Below are 19,883 nucleotides of genomic sequence, written 5' to 3'. Positions count from 1 at the left end.
GTGTTAGGTGTAACAGCAGTGAGGTTAGTGTTAGGTGTAGCGGCAGAGAGGTTAGTGTTAGGTGTAACATCAGTGAGGTTAGTGTTAGGTGTAACAGCAGTGAAGTTAGTGTAGTTAGTGTTAGGCATAGTGGCAGTGATGTGTTAGGTGTATTTGCAGTAAAGTTAGTGTTAGGTGTAGTGGCAGTGAGGTTAGTGTTAGGTGTAGAAGCAGTGAGGTTAGCGTTAGAGATGGCCCGAACCCCTGATTTTCGGTTCGCGAACTTCCGCAAAAGTTTGGTTTGCGCGAACTTCCGCAATAGATTTCAAAGGGGAGGCGAACTTTGAAAACTAGAAACACTTATGCTGGCCACAAAAGTGATGGAAAAGATGTTTCAAGGGATCTAACATCTGAGTTTTTGCATGGATGAGTGGGATAGACGCCAAAAGTCCTGGGGAAAAATCTGGATTTGACGCAAAGCAGCGTTTTAAGGGCATAATTCACATTGAATGCTAAATTGCAGTCCTAAAATGCTTTAAAACATCTTGCATGTGTATATGTTACGGCCAGAACCCGAAGTGTGGCCACTTCTAGTTCTGGCCGGCCACTTCGGGTTCTGGCCGGCCAATATGCGAAGTGGCCGCAGCGCAGCGGCCAATGTGAGAAATGGAATGTTTACGGCCGTCTCGCCGCGGCCAAATTGATGACAAACTTGCTTAATTTTAATGAAATGTAGCCGACGGCAATGTCATAGAATAGATGAAGCCGCCGGCTTTCGCGCACTGCCTCTCCCCGATCCCCCCTCCCTCCTCTCCCCCCTCTCATACAATACGTAGCAGCCGGCGGGGACATGCAGCCGGAGAGTTGTTCGTCGCAGCAGGGGCAGCAGAGCGGGGGAGGCTGCAGACATCGCTTCTGCCAGCACCCGCTCTGCAGGAACGGCAGGATTCCCCTGCCGCGATGAACGACTCTCCGGCTGCATGTCCCCGCCGGCTGCTACGTATTGTATAGGAGGCGGGGAGAGGAGGGAGGGGGGATCGGGGAGAGGCAGTGCGCGAAAGCCGGCGGCTTCATCTATTACATTGCCGCCGGCTACATTTCATTAAAATTAAGCAAGTTTGTCATCAATTTGGCCGCGGCGAGACGGCGTCAACAAAACATTTCTCACATTGGCCGCAGCGCTGCGGCCACTTCGCATATTGGCCGGCCAGAACCCGAAGTGGCCGGCCAGAACTAGAAGTGGCCACACTTCGGGTTCTGGCCGTAACATATACATCAATCAGGGAGTGTAATTAGAGCACTGATTCACACTGACACACCAAACTCACTGTGTAACGCACCGCAAACAGCTGTTTGTGTAGTGACGGCCGTGCTGGACTGGTGCGCACCATGACTAGAGTGCAGGTGATGGCGGCTTTCCAGCCCATATGGTCGCCGGGCTGTGGTAGCTCAATGATAGAACAACAGTGGCTGTCCAGCTAATCATATTTGGTCTGTCCACAATGAAGCAACGACCTTATTATCTTGGGTGTGGCCCACCCCCAGAGATACTCATATAGCCATTGGTCATTGCTTCATTGTGATACGCAATCCCCTTCAGCGCGGCAAGGTAATGATGACAAAGGGGAATTGGCACATGTACATGCCTTTTGTTTTGTTGTTGCAGCTGCAGTGCAGCCAGAAAAATTAGGCAGGCATGTACACACGCCAGAAAAATTCTTATAGCGGCCGCTGCTAGCAGCAGCCTTAAAAATTCAGGAATCCACCTGGACTCCTGGACCCTGTTGGTGGTGGCGGAGAAGGCAGTCAAGCGGCCTGCGGGCAGAGGTGATGTGTGGGGAGCGACTTAGTCTTGGGGCAGGCAGTCACATGGCGTGCAGCCAGAGATGCTGTGTGTGGGGACTGACTTAGTCTTCGTGCGGGCAGTAGCCCTCCGGGATCCATGCCTCATTCATTTTGATAAAGGTAGGGTACTGAACACTTTTGTGACTTAGGCGACTTCTCTTCTCAGTGACAATGCCCCCAGCTGTGCTGAAGGTCCTTTCTGACAGGATGCTTGAGGCAGGGATGGATCTAGGGGGGGGGCAAGCGGGTCTCTTGCCCCAGGCGCAGTTTGTTAAATTCTTAAAAAGGCGGCAAAATGTGGATGAGGAATGGCAGTTTAGGCGCCAAAACCTGACCTTGCCCCAGGCGCAACTTGGGGCAACTTGTTCTAGATCCGTCCCTGGCTTGAGGCAGGGCAAGACAGAAGTTGGATGGCAAATTGTGACATTCTGGCCACAGGTCAAGTCTGCGCACCCAGTACTCCAAGGGTTCGTCGCTGCTCACAGTGTCTACATCCACACTTAAGGCCAGGTAGTCGGTTACCTGGTGGCCCAGGCGTTGGTGGAGGGTGGATCCGGAAGGGATAAGGCAAGGCGTTGGACTAAAGAATGTCCGCATGTCTGACATCACCATGAGATCGCTGGAATGTCCTGTCCTTGCCTGCGTGGACATGGGAGAAGGATTACTGGCAGTGGTACCTTTATTGCGATGTGCTGTGACATCACCCTTAAACGCATTGTAAAGCATAGTTGCCAGCTTGTTCTGCAAGTGCTGCATCGTTTCTGCCTTCTGGTGATTTGGAAACATCTCAGCCACTTTGTGCCTATACCAACAGTCTAGTAGCGTGGCCACCCAGTAAAGCTCATTCCCTTTGAGTTTTTTTTATACGGGGGTCCCTCAACAGGCTGGACAGCATGAAAGACACCATCTGCACAAAGTTGGATGCAGACGTACTATCCATCTCCTCTTGCTCTTCCTCAGTGACGTCAGGTAAGACCTCCTCCTCCACCCAGCCACGAACAATACCACGGGAATGTTGAGCAGCACAAGCCCCCTGCGACGCCTGCTGTGGTTGTTCTTCTACCGCCGCCTCCTCCTCCTCCTCCTCCAAAGAAACACCTTCCTCCTCATCTGAGTCTGACTCCTCCTCCCCACTTGACTCTTCCTCCCCCCTCTGTGCTGCCGCAGGTGTTGAGGAAACATCTGGTTCTGATGAGAATTGATCCTCCTGTAACTGTTCCTGTTCACGCTCCTCCACAGCTTGATCCACCACTCTACGCACGGCATGGTCCAGGAAGTAAGCGTACGGGATCAAGTCGCTGATGGTGCCTTCACTGCGACTCACCAATTTGGTCACCTCCTCAAACGGCCGCATGAGCCTGCATGCATTTCGCATGAGTGTCCAGTTGTTGGGCCACAACATCCCCATCTCCCCAGGGTGAGGGCTTTCTCATGTTCTAGCAGGCAAGAGAACATAAGGAGGGTCGAATTCCAGCGAGTCGGGCTATCGCAAATCAGGCTTCTCACCGGCAACTTGTTTCTCCGCTGAATATCGGCAAAGCGTGCCATGGTCGTGTAAGACCGCCTGAAATGCCCACACAACTTCCTGGCCTGCTTCGGGATGTCCTCTAAGCCTGGGTACTTTGACACAAATCTTTGAATGACTAGATGTGCCATGCAAGTTACATGTGTCAGTTTCCCAAATTCAAAGCGGAAATGAGATTTCTCCCGTTGTCACACACCACGTTGCCGATCTCCAGCTGGTGCGGGGTCAGCCACTGATCCACCTGTTTGTTAATAGCAGCCAGGAGAGCTGCTCCAGTGTGACTCTCTGCTTTGAGGCAAGACATGTCTAAGATGGCGTGACACCGTCGTACCTGGCATGCAGCATAGGCCGTGGGGAGCTGGGGCTGTGTAGCTGGAGAGGAGATTGCAGCATCAGTGGGTGCACTGAAGTGAACAACAGCTAGATATATGCAGTGATGTGTATTACAATGTGCACCTGTCACACACAGACAGGTACCGGACAGGCACAGTGACACTGCGTGCGCTCACGTAGGTAGGTGGGTGCACTGAAGTGAACAGGGTTAGTTTTAGGTGTAGCGGCAGTAAGGTTAGTTTTAGGTGTAGCGGCAGTAAGGTTAGTTTTAGGTGCAGCGGCAGTAAGGTTAGTTTTAGGTGTAGCGGCAGTAAAGTTAGTTTTAGGTGTAGCGGCAGGGCAGTAAGGTTAGTTTTAGGTGTAGCGGCAGTAAGGTTAGTTTTAGGTGTAGCGGCAGTAAGGTTAGTTTTAGGTGTAGCGGCAGTAAGGTTAGTTTCAGGTGTAGCGGCAGTAAGGTTAGTTTTAGGTGTAGGGGCAGTAAGGTTAGTTTTAGGTGTAGCGGCAGTAGGGTTAGTTTTAGGTGTAGCGGCAGTAAGGTTAGTTTTAGGTGTAGCGGCAGTAAGGTTAGTTTTAGGTGTAGGGGCAGTAAGGTAAGGTTAGTAAGGTTAGTTTTAGGTGTAGCGGCAGTAAGGTTAGTTTTAGGTGTAAGGGCAGTAAGGTTAGTTTTAGGTTTAGCGGCAGTAAGGTTAGTTTTAGGTGCAGCGGCAGTAAGGTTAGTTTTAGGTGTAGCGGCAGAAAGGTCAGTTTTAGGTGTAGCGGCAGTAAGGCTAGTTTTAGGTGTAGCGGCAGTAAGGTTAGTTTTAGGTGTAGCGGCAGTAAGGTTAGTTTTAGGTGTAGCGGCAGTAAGGTTAGTTTTAGGTGCAGTGGCAGTAAGGTTAGTTTTAGGTGTAGCGGCAGTAAGGTTAGTTTTAGGTGTAGCGGCAGTAAGGTTAGTTTTAGGTGTAGCGGCAGTAAGGTTAGTTTTAGGTGCAGCGGCAGTAAGGTTAGTTTTAGTTGCAGCGGCAGTAAGGTTAGTTTTAGGTGCAGCGGCAGTAAGGTTCGTTTTAGGTGTAGCGGCAGTAAGGTGAGTTTTAGGTGTAGCGGCAGTAAGGTTAGTTTTAGGTGAAGCGGCAGTAAGGTTAGTTTTAGGTGTAGCGGCAGAAAGGTTAGTTTTAGGTGTAGCGGCAGTAAGGTTAGTTTTAGGTGTAGCGGCAGTAAGGTTAGTTTTAGGTGTAGCGGCAGTAAGGTTAGTTTTAGGTGCAGCGGCAGTAAGGTTAGTTTTAGGTGTAACGGCAGAAAGGTCAGTTTTAGGTGTAGCGGCAGTAAGGTTAGTTTTAGGTGTAGCGGCAGTAAGGTTAGTTTTAGGTGTAGCGGCAGTAAGGTTAGTTTTAGGTGCAGCGGCAGTAAGGTTAGTTTTAGGTGTAGCGGCAGAAAGGTCAGTTTTAGGTGTAGGGGCAGTAAGGTTAGTTTTAGGTGTAGTGGCAGTAAGGTTAGTTTTAGGTGTAGCGGCAGTAAGGTTAAATTTTAGTTCTTCGGAGCTCTGAAGCAGACGCACACGAAATCGGAAGCAGCCTATTAATTTCAATAGGCTGAAATTCTGGATTCGCATTGGTGCACGTGAAATCTAACACAAACAGCCCCAGTGGTGAGATTGCCATGTTTTTATTCTCCACATTTCAAAACCTGTTCCCTTTGGTTTTATAAAAATGGGGACAGATTTTGTAATCTTGACAATCTAGGCTTGAAAAGTGGACAGCTGATGTCCTGTATATGTAAAGTGGCCTCATTCACTTGCAGCTTCAGGGCTGACAGCAAGCGATCTGCAGATTTACATTCTTCTACTTTAGTTCTCCCTACTAGCGCATTCTCCCCCCTCCACAGAACAGAATGGGCCGCTCGGCACAGAGCCGACCGTCCCATCTGTACTCGGATCAGCAGTAGGCGATTTCAGGAGTTTCAGGCGACCTTTATTCCTAAAGCGTCCGTAGCGTCAGCCTTCATCTAACTGGCTCCTAAATGTTTAAGAACTGAGAAGACCTATCCAGTTTTGACAATAATAATAGTTCATTTGCTTTAATGTTATCTTCACTAACTAAGCTCTGCATAAACAAGCTGTGTGTTTACTTATACACCATGTGACCCGGAACTCACCCCATAAATCCACCTTCACCTCGACGTATTGTTTTCCACCGTCTGAGTGGTAACTATGTAACCGGGCATCGCCTGGATGTATGGAAAGCCGCCAGCCAGACACTGCAAGGAATTCAATGTAAATAAAGTATATTGCTTGGCCTCTGAAAGATGCTATTTTTAGCCTGATACTGTAACACAAGCCAAAGGCACAGCCTGCTGCATGACACCTACTCCATGTACCACATGTCATGCTGGCTGACACACTGAGCAGAGCCACAGCAATGATTACTAGCATCACAGAGAGAGGGAGGATAGAGAAAGAGAGAGAGAGAGAAAGAGAGAGAGAGAATGTGAGGAGATGGAGAAGAAGAGGAGATAGAGACAGGGAGTAGGGGAAAGGTAAGCAGAAAGGAGGGGGGATGGGGGACATGAGGAGAATGGAGAAAGAGAAGATATGGGTAAAGGCTCATACACACGGGGTACGGCCGTCGCCGCAACCACGTGGCACGCGCGTGTTGCGGCGACGGTTCGCCCGTGTGTATGACGCGCGCGCCCCGAACCGTCGCCCGTCGGAGCTGTCGCCAGGCGATTGACATGTTCAATCTCCAGCTACAGCCGTCGCCGCAACCTCGCCGGAACTGTCGCTAGCCCCGCATGTGTATGCCGGCTAGCGACAGCTACCCACACACAGCACACGGAGCTTCCGGCGGGGGGGAGGAACCTCGGCGACAGCTTCCGCCGCATCGCTAATCCCTCTGCTGCCGTGTGTATGCAGAGGGACTTGGCGACGAGCTGTCGCCGAACTGTCTCCGAACTGTCGCGCACACGCTCCCGTGTGCAGCGACAGCTACAATTGTCCCCCCGTGAGTACTTAGCTTAAAGGGATACTGTAGGGGGGTCGGGGGAAAATGAGCTGAACTTACTCGGGGCTTCTAATGGTCCCCCACAGACATCCTGTGCCCGCGCAGCCGCTCACCGATGCTCTGGCCCCGCCTCCGGTTCACTTCTGGAATTTCTGACTTTAAAGTCAGAAAACCACTACGCCTGCGTTGCCGTTACCTCGATCCTGCTGATGTCATCAAGAGCGCACAGCGCAGGCCCAGTATGGTCTGTGTCTGCGCAGTACACTCCTGGTGACATCAGCGGGAGTGAGGACACGGCAACGCAGGCGCAGTGGTTTTCTGACTTTAAAGTCAGAAATTCCAGAAGTGAACCGGAGGCGGGGCCGGAGCATTGGGGAGTGGCTGCTCCAACACAGGATGTCTGCGGGGGACCATTAGAAGCCCCGGGTAAGTTCAGCTCATTTTCCCCCGACCCCTACAGTATCCCTTTAAGTGTGTGTGGGGGGGGGGAGGGGGGTTAGAGAGTGGAGAGAAGGGGAAGATGGACAGAGAGGAGAAGATTGGGGAGGGGGGGGTGGAGACATGATAGAAAGTGGGGAGCAGGGGGGAAGAGAAACATAAAGGGGGGATGGGGCAGGAGAATCTGTTAAAAAAAAACACTTCCCAAACAGCGGCCATGTAAATATTTACCTTCCCGGTTCCAGCGCAGGCACAGTAGTGGCTTTCCGATGGGCTATGGCAGAAATAGCCGAGCCTGATTGGGTTTGCTCTACTGCGCAGGTGCAAACTCACGCCTGCGCAATACAGCGGACCCAATCGAGCTCGGCTATTTCTGCCGTAGCCCATCGGAAAGCCACTACTACGCCTGCGCAGCGTAGGAGGCGGAAAGTTAAATATTGCAGGTGCTACTGCACCACAGCCGACAAGCTTTCTAGCTGTATTTTCAGGGACTGCCAATGCTGGATCCCAGAGGGTGAAGAGAAGGGGAAGCCTCATTAGGATTCAGACGGTTCCCCTCCCGAGGTAAGTACCCCCCAGGCGAAGCAAAGCTTTTTGGAGCCTGCTTCGAACCGCATAGCGCCGAAGCTTAGCGCATCTATAGCAGTAATGCTATAGTCCGCGCCCCACGCACGGGTAATTTGGGGAATCACTTCTCCCTCGAATCTCCATGACTTAGATGGGGAATTTGTGCGACCGCAGGCTGAGACGTTATTCGGCTCACCCTGCACCAAAAAGCCCCGGCGCCAAAATACCATGTACGCCCCGGGACTGTGGTTTTTTTTTGTTACAGTCTTACTTTAAAGAGAGTCTGAAGCCTTAAAATGTACCTCTTTTTATTTCAGGATCCTCTTCAGCCTTAAAGAGAGTCTGAAGCGACTAGAAATTGTTATTTTTACCTCGTAGTTCGCTTCAGTAGTCTTAGTAGAGGTAAACCGATGCATCCCCGCAGCAAAACAAGGGCTTTAGACCCGCCAAATCCCCGGGGGAAAATCCGGGGAGCGCTTCCTGAAAGAGGCACAGCTTTCTGCTGCAGCTCTGCCTCTGCTGAAGTCAATCACCGTGGATCTCCACCTCTCCCCGCCCCTCTCAGTCTTCCTTCACAGAGAGGGGCGGGGAGAGGCGGAGATCCGCACAGCGATTGACGTCAGTAGAGGCAGAGCTACAGCTCAAAGCTCTGCCTCTCCGGGCAGCAAAATCCACGTCCAAGAAAGTCATGGGATTATGCCCCGGGATTTGGGGGATATAAACCCCTTGTTTTGCCGCTGGGATGCAGCAGTTTACATCTACTGAGACTCCTGAAGCGAGCTACCAGGTAAAAATAACAATTTTTAGTCGCTTTAGAGTCTCTTTAAGATGAAACATGATTCGCCACTTCCCAAATCTCGGGGCAAAATTTGACGAATTTCCAGGTCGCAAATTTTGCTGCCCGGGGAGGCAGAGCTTTGTGCAGTAGCTCTGCCTCCAGTCGCGTCAATGTCCGCAGATCTCTGCCTCTCCTTGCCCCTCTCAGTGAAAGAAGACTGACAGGGGCGGGGAGAGGCGGCGATCGGCGCAGATTGACTGGAGCAGAGGCAGCGCTACAACACAAAGCTCTGCCTCTTCCAGGAAGTACCAGAGAAAGGTATAAAGGGGAGGATAAAGAACTCGTTCGGCCGCGGGGAAGCGGTGAATCATCTTTCATCTTAAAGTGAACCAGAGACAAAGCACCCTCATGTATTTTACCATATATACCAGGATAAAGAACTCGTTCGGCCGCGGGGAAGCGGTGAATCATCTTTCATCTTAAAGTGAACCAGAGACAAAGCACCCTCATGTATTTTACCATATATACCAGTGGGAACATTAGAGAAAACACCTACCCTGCTGTCTGTTTCATTTTTAACTGTTCAGCTTGCTTCTAATCAGCCCTGATAAAATCCCCGACTGAGCATTCAGTCTGGCTTTGCTATAATGACTCAGCTATAATGATTCCTGAGCAGAGCCACAAGGGGGCAGGCTTGGGCTTGAAAAGACATGAGAGAACACAGACTGAGCTATAATGATTCCTGAGCAAAGCCAGGCTGAATGCTCAGTCGGGGATTTTATCAGGGCTGATAAGAAACAAGCTGTGCAGTGCAGAATGAAACAGAGAGCAGGGTAGATGTTTTCTATAATGTCCCCATTGATAAATATGGTAAAATACATAAGGGTGCTTCGTCTCTGGTTCACTTTAAAGGGATACTGTAGGGGGTCGGGGGAAAATGAGTTGAAGTTACCCGGGGCTTCTAATGGTCCCCCACAGAAATCCTGTGCCCGCGCAGCCCCTCACCGATGCTCCGGCCCCACCTCCGGGTCACTTCTGAAATTTCAGACTTTAAAGTCTGAAAACCACTGCGCCTGCATTGCCGTATCCTCACTCCCGCTGATGGCATCAGGAGCGTACTGCGCATGCCCAGTATGGTCTGTGTCTGCGCCGTGCGCTCCTGGTGACATCAGAGGAAGCGAGGACACGGCAATGCAGGCGCAGTGGTTTTCAGACTTTAAAGTCTGAAATTCCAGAAGTGAAACGGAGGCGGGGCCGGAGCATCAGTGAGTGGCTGCGCGGGCACAGGATTTCTGTGGGGGACCATTAGAAGCCCCGGGTAACTTCAACTAATTTTCCCCCGACCCCCTACAGTATCCCTTTAAGGCTGAAGAGGATCCTGAAATAAAAACAGGTACATTTTAAGGCTTCTCTTTAAGCCTTGTTCCCATTGTCCAATCCAACGCAGATGGCCGTGCGGTCGGAACGCAACACAGGTGCGTTGCACTGCTGTAGTGAATGGGTCAGTGCTGTGCCTTGCCAAAAAATGGGTGCAGCAGTGCGATTGCGCACGGTACTGCTGCACAGTACATGTAGCCTGCATATCAGACAGCGCAGTCTATGCATTTCTGATGTTTTCGCTGATCGCACACCATACGCGTTGCCGAAATGTGCACAGCAAATCAGCATAATCAGAATTCTTTATTCGCCAAGAATTCACTAAAACGTGATAACTCATATCACGGCCGCGCTAACATTTTCGCTCACGTTGTTGTGTTTTCGCAATCATGAACTCGCGATTGCTGCGTTTTCGCTAACGCGGCCGTGATAGGAGTTATCACGGTTTAGAGAATCAAGCCCATAGTGTGAATGAGGCCTAATGCTGGGTACACACGTTACGTTTTTTCCTGCGATTTTGCCACCCGATTGCTTTTTCGGTACGATTCCACATTCGATTTTGCGCTCGATTCTCTTATCTTCATTTGTTTTTCTTATCTTTTTCCATTAACCGCTATGAGAAATCGAGCGCGGAAACGATCGGGAGGAATATCGGAAATTACGGATTTTATCTATCTGATCCAGCTATTACACGGAAAAACGTAACGTGTGTACCCAGCATTAGGAAACACTGACTGACCAATCATTTATTGAGCAGCAGAAATCTGATTGGTTACCCCAAGCCAATCAGATTTCTGCTGCTCAATAAATGATTGGCTTGCTTTGTATAGTGCTAACATATCTGCTATCTAATCGAATCTACATGTATTCCGGTGCTGTACAACTCATAGCCTACTAATGCATTAATCACAGCTTGATGTTGGGCGTTGGATGGACACAACTAAAGATGCAGCTCGTCTCTGGTGAGTATTCCCAGGGCGGACATATTGAATCTGTATACAATTTATTGTGCTGTAAACAGCTGACCCCCCCCCCCCCCCTCCATGCCCTCTCTGTCACCTTTCTGCTTGCTCAGGGGGAGGCGGTGATGGTGCTCACTAGAGAGACCACCAGATTCACAGCACTCATCCTCCTATGGATGGAGGCGTCACTACAAGATTTACACTGCTTCTACGTGTTAGCAGCTCAACTGCAGTAATAAATTAGGTAATACACACCAGCCTAAACAACATTTCAGCTGTATTGACTGCGAGATTGAAAATTGCCAGCATGTGGCTTACTGAATGTACGGTATGTCCTATATGTACAGAATGCTATCATGTCATCTATGCACAGAACAGACTGGACTCTGCTGTCTGTATAGAGTTTGAGCCACAATGAATCAAAGAAACAGGTATAATGGACATTATTATTATTATTATTATAAATTAAAAAAAAACAGATACTTACCTAAGGAGAGAGAAGGTTCTCGGTCCTATAGAGCCTTCCTGCTCCTCTCCTCATCCCCTCATTCCCCCGCTGGCTACTGTGTTTAAATCCACCGTCACAAGAAGCTTCGGAAGTCTTTGGGAGCCTGAGTGCTCTGTACTGCGCATGCGTGAGTGAGTGAGAGGAGGCGCTCGCGCGTGTGCGCAGTACGGAGCGGCCTGTCTTCATAAGCCAGAGTGCTCTCAAAGGCTTCTGAAGCCCACCCAAAGCAGAAGAGAGCACTGCTAATGGGGGAGACAGCACAGGAACGACAGGAGGAGGAGAGAAACGGGAAGGCTTTAGGACCCAGAGCCTTCCCTCTCCTTGTTTTTTTCGCTTCAGACTACCTTTAGCCTGCCTATGACCGCGTCACGCCGTTGGGCATGATTGCGGTGGCAGCCACAGGACCGCCTAACGCCAAGTGGTGTCAAGTCCTGGGGTGAGGTTTTACAGGAAATCGCTCCACAATCTACGGCAGCGCTGTACTGGGGACAGCCGTGTGACACAGCTGTCCCCCTGGAAGGCAGGAGAGCGATCGGCTCTCCTAGGCTGATCTCTATGGAGGGAGAGATTTAGGGATACAAAAAAATAAAAATAGTCAGATTTATTAAAAAAATAAAACAAATAAATATTTGCAAAGAAAAAACACTCCAGGAGCAATCAGAGCCCACCAACAGAGAGCTCTGTTGGAAGGCAGAAAAGGGGGGGTCACTTGTGTGCTAAGTTGTACGGCCCTGCAGTAAAGCCTTAAAGCTGCAGTGGCCTAAGTAGTGCCAAATAGCCTGGTCATTAGGGGGGTGTAAGCCCACATTCCTCAAGTGGTTAAAGGGTGCCAACATATTCAGTAGCCCTGTATAACGTGAAAAACAAACAACAATCGGGAGCATAGAAACATGAGCAGTTCAACATACTATACAATCAGGACAACCAGTGACACAAGTACCGAAACATACAATTGATGTGTAGTTTGAATAACATCCTCAATACTGATAGATGTTCATTTGATATATTGCACAAAAACCAGAAACAAAAGGGGGAGGTCCCTGCCCTTGTGACCTTACAATCTAGAGGGTAGTGGAGTTGAGACACTAGGGGAGTAGACAAAGGGGTTAGCAGATGAGGCAGTGAGCTTTTAATTCTAGCTATAAATTATAAGCTCGTCTGGAGAGGTGTGTCTTGTAGGTATGTTTAAACATGTGCAGGCTTGGAGTGTGATGGATAGGCTGTGGTAGAGAGTTCCAAAGGAGAGGTGACACTCGTGAGAAGTCCTGGATGTGAGAGTGAGAGGAGGTAATCAAGCTGGACAGCAAGAGGGTCTCTTGGGAGCAGCGGGGGTTCCGGAAAGGATAATATCTGGAGATTAATAAGGAAATGTATGGAGGGGATAACCTATGTAGAGCTTTGTATGATAGTGTTAGGACTTTGAACTGGATCCATTGCGTAATTGGCAGCCAATGGAGGCACTGGCAGAAGGGGCGTGATCAGAGGAGTGGGAGGGGAGGTGGCTGAGATGAGCAGCAGAGTTCAGTAGGGACTTGAGAGGTGCCAGTCTGGTTTTTGGACATGTAAGGATGTGAGTACACGGGTGCTTGTGGAATAACACTATGTCCAGCAGTGATCAGAACAGCTATGACTGATTTTACACCGTTTGGTAAGGACACAACAAAACTTTTCACCTAAAATCTACCTATCACTACAGCGAAGACTTTTTACACTGGTCCCTACAGGCTGAAACGGCTAACAGCAATCACTGCAGCCACAGAACAGACCTGGAACATATTACTATAACCACAGAACAAACCTGCCACTTATCACTGCAACCAGGGAACATGCCTGGCACACATCACTGCAGCCACAGAACAGACCTGCCACATATCACTGCAGCCACAAAACAGACCTGCCACTTATCACTGCAGCCATATAACAGTGTTATTTGTGTAAAGGTAACACAAGGTGTGTTATACAACTGCCCATTACCCGTATTAATCTTATTTGTTTGTGTAACAGTTTATAAGATGTATTTGTATAGAACCAACATCAGCACTAACACACAAGTCTGTGGCTGTGGCTGGTCAGAGTGTCTGAGCACGCTTGGCGGATACCTCTGGTACTTTCCACAAGCTGACGAGAGATAGAAGAAGAGGAGTTCCTGGAAAGTGGAAGCCTCTTACCATTCTCTTAGTGACAATGCCGGTTCATTTCCATCAAACAGTGGTGACATCACTTCACACACTCACAATCACATGATAAGTCAGTTATATGTGGCTGCTCTCAGTCTCCCATCTCAGGCAGCACCGGGATTCCATCTCTCAAGGTCATTCGCTATAGAGAATCTTCTGTACAACCAGCCAGCAGCTTCACTGCCAGACAATACAGCACTAGAGCTGGATGACAAGTACATTGCATTTGCATTTTACAGTAAACATCAAAGAGGCATAAAGAGTTAGTGTATATATATATATATTAATATATATAATGCAACCCGGAGGTGACTTTGATACCCACGTAAGAAAAGACCACAGAACATACCTGGCAATTATCACTGCAGGCACAAAACAGACTTTACCCTATACCTGGCCACACAACACCTGGCAATTATCACACCAACCACAGAACAGATTAGGGTAAAGTCTGTTTTATCAGTGCAGCCACGGAACAGACATGGCCCATACCACTGCAGCCACAGAACAGACCTGGCACATATCACTGCAGCCACGGAACAGACATGGCCCATATCACTGCAGCCACAGAACAGACATGGCACATATCACTGCAGCCACGGAACAGACATGGCACATATCACTGCAGCCACATAGCAAACCTGACACATATCACTGCAGCCACAGAATGGACATGGCACATATCACTGCAGCCACAGAACGGACATGGCACATATCACTGCAGCCACGGAACAGACATGGCCCATATCACTGCAGCCACAGAACGGACATGGCCCACATCACTGCAACCACGGAACAGACATGGCCCATATCACTGCAGTCACAGAACAGACATGGCACATATCACTGCTGCCACGGAACAGACATGGCCCATACCACTGCAGCCACAGAACAGACCTGGCACATATCACTCCTGCCACAGAACAGACATGGCACATATCACTCCAGCCACAGAACGGACATGGCAAATATCACTGCAGCCACAGAACAGACATGGCACATATCACTGCAGCCACAGAACGGACATGGCACATATCACTGCAGCCACAGAACAGACCTGGCACATATCACTCCTGCCACAAAACAGACCTGGCACATATCACTGCAGCCACAGAACAGACATGGCACATATAACTGCAGCCACAGAACAGACCTGGCACATATCACTCCTGCCACAAAACAGACCTGGCACATATCACTGCAGCCACAGAACAGACATGGTACATATCACTCCAGCCACAGAACGGACATGGCAAATATCACTGCAGCCACAGAACAGACATGGCACATATCACTGCAGCCACAGAACAGACATGGCCCATATCACTGCAGCCACAGAACAGACATGGCCCATATCACTGCAGCCACAGAACAGACCTGGCACATATCACTGCAGCCACAGAACGGACATGGCAAATATCACTGCAGCCACAGAACAGACATGGCACATATCACTGCAGCCACAGAACAGACCTGACACATATCACTCCAGCCACAGAACAGACCTGGCACATATCACTCCTGCCACAAAACAGACCTGGCACATATCACTCCAGCCACAGAACGGACATGGCAAATATCACTGCAGCCACAGAACAGACATGGCACATATCACTGCAGCCACAGAACGGACATGGCAAATATCACTGCAGCCACAGAACAGACCTGACACATATCACTCCAGCCACAGAACAGACATGGCACATATCACTGCTGCCACAGAATCGACCTGACACATATCACTGTAGACACAGAACAGACATGGCACATATCACTGCAGCCACAGAACTGATATTGCCCACATCACTGATGCCACAGAACCGACCTGACACATATCACTGCTGCCACAGAACAGTCATGGCACATTTCACTGCAGCCACAGAACAGACATGGCACATATCACTGCAGCCACAGAACAGACATGGCACATATCACTGCAGCCACAGAACAGACATAGCCCACATCACTGCTGCCACAGAACCGACCTGACACATATCACTGCAGCCACAGAACAGACTCGAAACTTATCACTGCAGCCACAGAACAGACCTGCCACTTATCACTGCAGTCACAGAACAGACATGGCACATATCACTGCAGCCACAGGACATGGCAGATATCACTGCAGCCACAGGACATGGCACATATCACCACAGCCACAGAACAGACATGACACATATCACTGCTGCCACAGAACAGACCTGCCACTTATCACTGCAGCCACAGAACAGACATGGCACATATCACTACAGCCACAGAACAGACCTGCCACTTATCAATGCAGCCACAGAACAGACATGGCACACATCACTGCAGCCACAGGACATGGCACATATCACTACAGCCACAGAACAGACATGACACATATCACTACAGCCACAGAACAGACATGCCACTTATCACTGCAGCCACAAAACAGACTCGCAACTTATCACTGCAGCCACAGAACAGACCTGCCACTTATCACTGCTGCCACACAACAGACATGGCACATATCACTGCTGCCACAGAACAGACCTGCCACTTATCACTGCAGCCACAGAACAGACATGGCACATATCACTGCAGCCACAGGACATGGCACATATCACTACAGCCACAAAACAGACATGGCACATATCACTGCAGCCACAGAACAGACATGCCACTTATCACTGCAGCCACAGGACATGGCACATATCACTACAGCCACAGAACAGACATGGCACATATCACTGCTGCCACACAACAGACATGGCACATATCACTGCAGCCACAGAACAGACCTGCCACTTATCACTGCAGCCACAGAACAGACCTGCCACTTATCACTGCAGCCACAGAACAGACCTGACACATATCACTGCAGCCACAGAACAGACATGGCACATATCACTGCAGCCACAGAACAGACCTGACACATATCACTGCAGCCACAGAACAGACCTGACACATATCACTGCAGCCACAGAGCAGACCTGCCACTTATCACTGCAGCCACAGAACAGACCTGACACATATCACTGCAGCCACAGAACAGACATGCCACTTATCACTGCAGCCACAGGACATGGCACATATCACTACAGCCACAGAACAGACATGGCACATATCACTGCTGCCACACAACAGACATGGCACATATCACTGCAGCCACAGAACAGACCTGCCACTTATCACTGCAGCCACAGAACAGACCTGCCACTTATCACTGCAGCCACAGAACAGACCTGACACATATCACTGCAGCCACAGAACAGACATGGCACATATCACTGCAGCCACAGAACAGACCTGCCACTTATCACTGCAGCCACAGAACAGACCTGACACATATCACTGCAGCCACAGAACAGACCTGACACATATCACTGCAGCCACAGAACAGACATGGCACATATCACTGCAGCCACAGAACAGACATGGCACATATCACTACAGCCACAGAACAGACCTGCCACTTATCACTGCAGCCACAGAACAGACCTGCCACTTATCACTGCAGCCACAGAACAGACCTGACACATATCACTGCAGCCACAGAACAGACATGGCACATATCACTGCAGCCACAGAACAGACCTGACACATATCACTGCAGCCACAGAACAGACATGGCACATATCACTACAGCCACAGAACAGACCTGACACATATCACTGCAGCCACAGAACAGACATGGCACATATCACTACAGCCACAGAACAGACCTGACACATATCACTACAGCCACAGAACAGACCTGACACATATCACTGCAGCCACAGAACAGACATGGCACATATCACTGCAGCCACAGAACAGACCTGACACATATCACTGCAGCCACAGAACAGACCTGACACATATCACTGCAGCCACAGAACAGACCTGCCAGCTGTTTTAAACAACCGTGGTTTTTAGATTGTTATACATGTTTCCAATGGATTGACTACCAGTGGCGTAGCTAAGGAGCTGTGGGCCCCGATGCAAGTTTTACAATGGGGCCCCCCATGCACTCTATACATAGCAATTGATAAGGCGCACTAAAAGCTGCCAATGGCAACTACAGTGTCAGAGGTGCAAGAAGGGGATGGGGAACAGTTTGTTAATGATTACCACTATTCAAAGTATATATAGAAGTGCTTATTATGAGCACAGGACCAATAGAGAGCTAATACTGTAGTTGAGGGAGGGCCTTTCGGGGCCCCTCTGGCCCAAGGGCCCCGATGCGGTCGCTACCTCTGCACCCCCTATTGCTACGCCCCTGTTGACTACATTTTATGCTAGTGGCCAAAGTGTAAAGGTGCATAGACTTGAGCAATGTCCTCCACAGAGATCGGGACACCGTACCTTGGGTGACATTTGAGGGCTGATTGCTGTACACACAGGTTGCGAGGCTACAGCCTCAGTACACATTCTGCTACTATGGGGGAGGGGGTGGGACAACGGCATGGTGCAAAATAGAGTGGTTTCCAGCGGGAGAGGTAAAGAGAAATGCAATGCACTTGGCGAGGCAATCCAACGCCTCGGCTCAGGACCCTCTAGCATGTGTGCAGGGCTTAAAGTGAACCCGAAGTGACCCTAAGATAAAACAAAAGAAATACTTACTGAAGGAAATGGAATCTCTGGATCCTCCTGAAGCTTCTTGTGTCCTCCTGGAGACCACCGCTGCTGATGGGATCCTCCTGAAGACCACGCTCCTCTTTATGCATGAGTACAGCCACACCTGCAGCACAGAAGCACAGAGCCGCTCAGGCTGGAACTTGGGCGAGTACAGCCGCAGCCATGCATGATGAAGAGAGCGCTAATTATCAGAAATCTGACAAGCCCTTAGTGGATTTCTATTGAGGGTCCACACGTGGCAATGGTGGGGCAGGGAGGACATGGGAAACCTCTGCAGGATCCAGAGGCCTACCTCTGCTTAGGAAAGTATCTTTTTTATTATTTTATTTCACCTCGGGTACACTTTAAAGAGGAGCTTTAGTGAAAATAACACTGAATAAAATTGCTTATTTACTACAATATTAATGTATAGATTATTTAGTCAGTATTTGCCCATTGTAAAATCTTTCCCTGATTTACATTCTGAAATGTATCACTGGTGGTGACACCTTTGATCCTGTCAGTACAGAATGTTTGTTCGTTACTGAGAGTTCTATGCACAGAGGTAGATGCTGCTTTCTTGGTAGTTGGAAAAAACAGTTAATTCCCACAATGGTCTCAATTCACTAAGCAGTTTAGACTAGTCTACTGATGGTTTTTAGTCTACTGATGGTTTGGGCAGTTGCATCAAAGGGGAATTGACTATTACCAAATGTTTTAGACCTGTTTTTAGACCTGGTCTAAACCATTTGGTAATTAGGTGGGTAAAGCAGGGGAAATGATCAAAAGATGCAATTAACAACCGAGTAGCTATGACTGACATCCTTCTCCCTTGATGAGCTCTCCTCTGCATACAATTAAACTCCTGCATAATTAATTCAAAAGGTTCCATCCTCTCATAAAATGCCTCACAGAATTACTTTACCAACAAGAAATCAGCTGGTCTAATCTCTGTCAGAAAAAGTGGGTGTGGCTACTCCTTGTTTGCCTTTGTGAATTGTGTAATTACTGAATGTTAGAACAGGTCTAAAACATTACACCAAACCATCAGTAGACTAAAAACCCTCAGTAGACTAGTCTAAACTGCTTAGTGAATTGAGGCCAATGTGTCAAGGTTCACAGGCAAGAAACTGTCAGGACCACGGTCATGACATCACACTGTGGGAGGGGTTTCACCACAATATCAGCCATACAGATCCTCCCTGATGATCTATCAAGAAAAGGTAAAGATTTCTCGAGGGAAAGTGGGTATCAGCTACTGATTGGGATGAAGTTCAATCCTGGGATAAAGTTCCTCTTTGAGGGGCCTTTCACACTGGGGCGGTGCGGTGCAACATTTTTACCTCACCCCTACGAAGGCCAATGTAAGTCTATGGGGCCTTTCACACCCACGCGGTGTGGTGCAATACGACGGAAGTGACGTTTTTGCCGCATCCCCGATGTGAGGGCAAACCTACGTTACCGTGCAGCTCTGCGGTGGACCGGAAGTCGTATACATCTGTGGTGACTTGTTTGATAAATGTCTGCCACAAGTTTTACGCACCGCGTATGCGCAGAAGCATATTTTAGCAATACGCTTTCGTGCACGTGATCGCTTTGGCCGTCACTTCCTGCTTGGCCGGCTGCCAGACAAGGATTGCAGCATACTAACGCGGTAATCCCCAAAGCTAGTTTTTGGCGGTGCAGTGTGGCCCCCAAGCTGCACCGCTATCGCCAATTCTCAGTCTGAAACCAGCCTCAGTCTGTTCTGTGGGCAGGACAATAAGTGCTAGAGGACATACGGAATGTACAGCACTACACAGTCAGTATCTTTACACTCCCTGTCTGGCTGCTAATCCCAAGCATTGTGGGTGTGG

General features: G+C 49.3%; 1 protein-coding gene across 10 annotated transcripts in view; it reads right to left on the bottom strand.

Moving 5' to 3' along the window:
- The window catches only part of DGKI (diacylglycerol kinase iota), a 599,247-nt gene that overhangs the window by 505,977 nt on the left and 73,387 nt on the right, over positions 1–19,883 (bottom strand). For 2 of the 10 annotated variants that reach the window (XM_068277867.1, XM_068277874.1), the window contains exon 2: positions 18,034–18,151. The exons of 7 other annotated variants lie outside the window; for them this stretch is intronic. In XM_068277867.1, coding sequence (XP_068133968.1) covers positions 18,034–18,137 — 104 coding nt within the window. In that variant the 5' untranslated portion in view covers positions 18,138–18,151. Of the gene's footprint in view, positions 1–5,812; positions 5,843–18,033; positions 18,152–19,883 lie in introns of those variants that run through there. One more of the 10 variants, XM_068277876.1, reaches the window with a different exon arrangement.

The sequence above is a fragment of the Hyperolius riggenbachi genome, chromosome 3 (assembly GCF_040937935.1).
Source record: "Hyperolius riggenbachi isolate aHypRig1 chromosome 3, aHypRig1.pri, whole genome shotgun sequence".
Taxonomy (NCBI): domain Eukaryota; kingdom Metazoa; phylum Chordata; class Amphibia; order Anura; family Hyperoliidae; genus Hyperolius; species Hyperolius riggenbachi.
The sequence above is the reverse complement of the archived record's forward strand: the minus strand, read 5'-3'. Positions and strand labels throughout refer to the sequence as shown.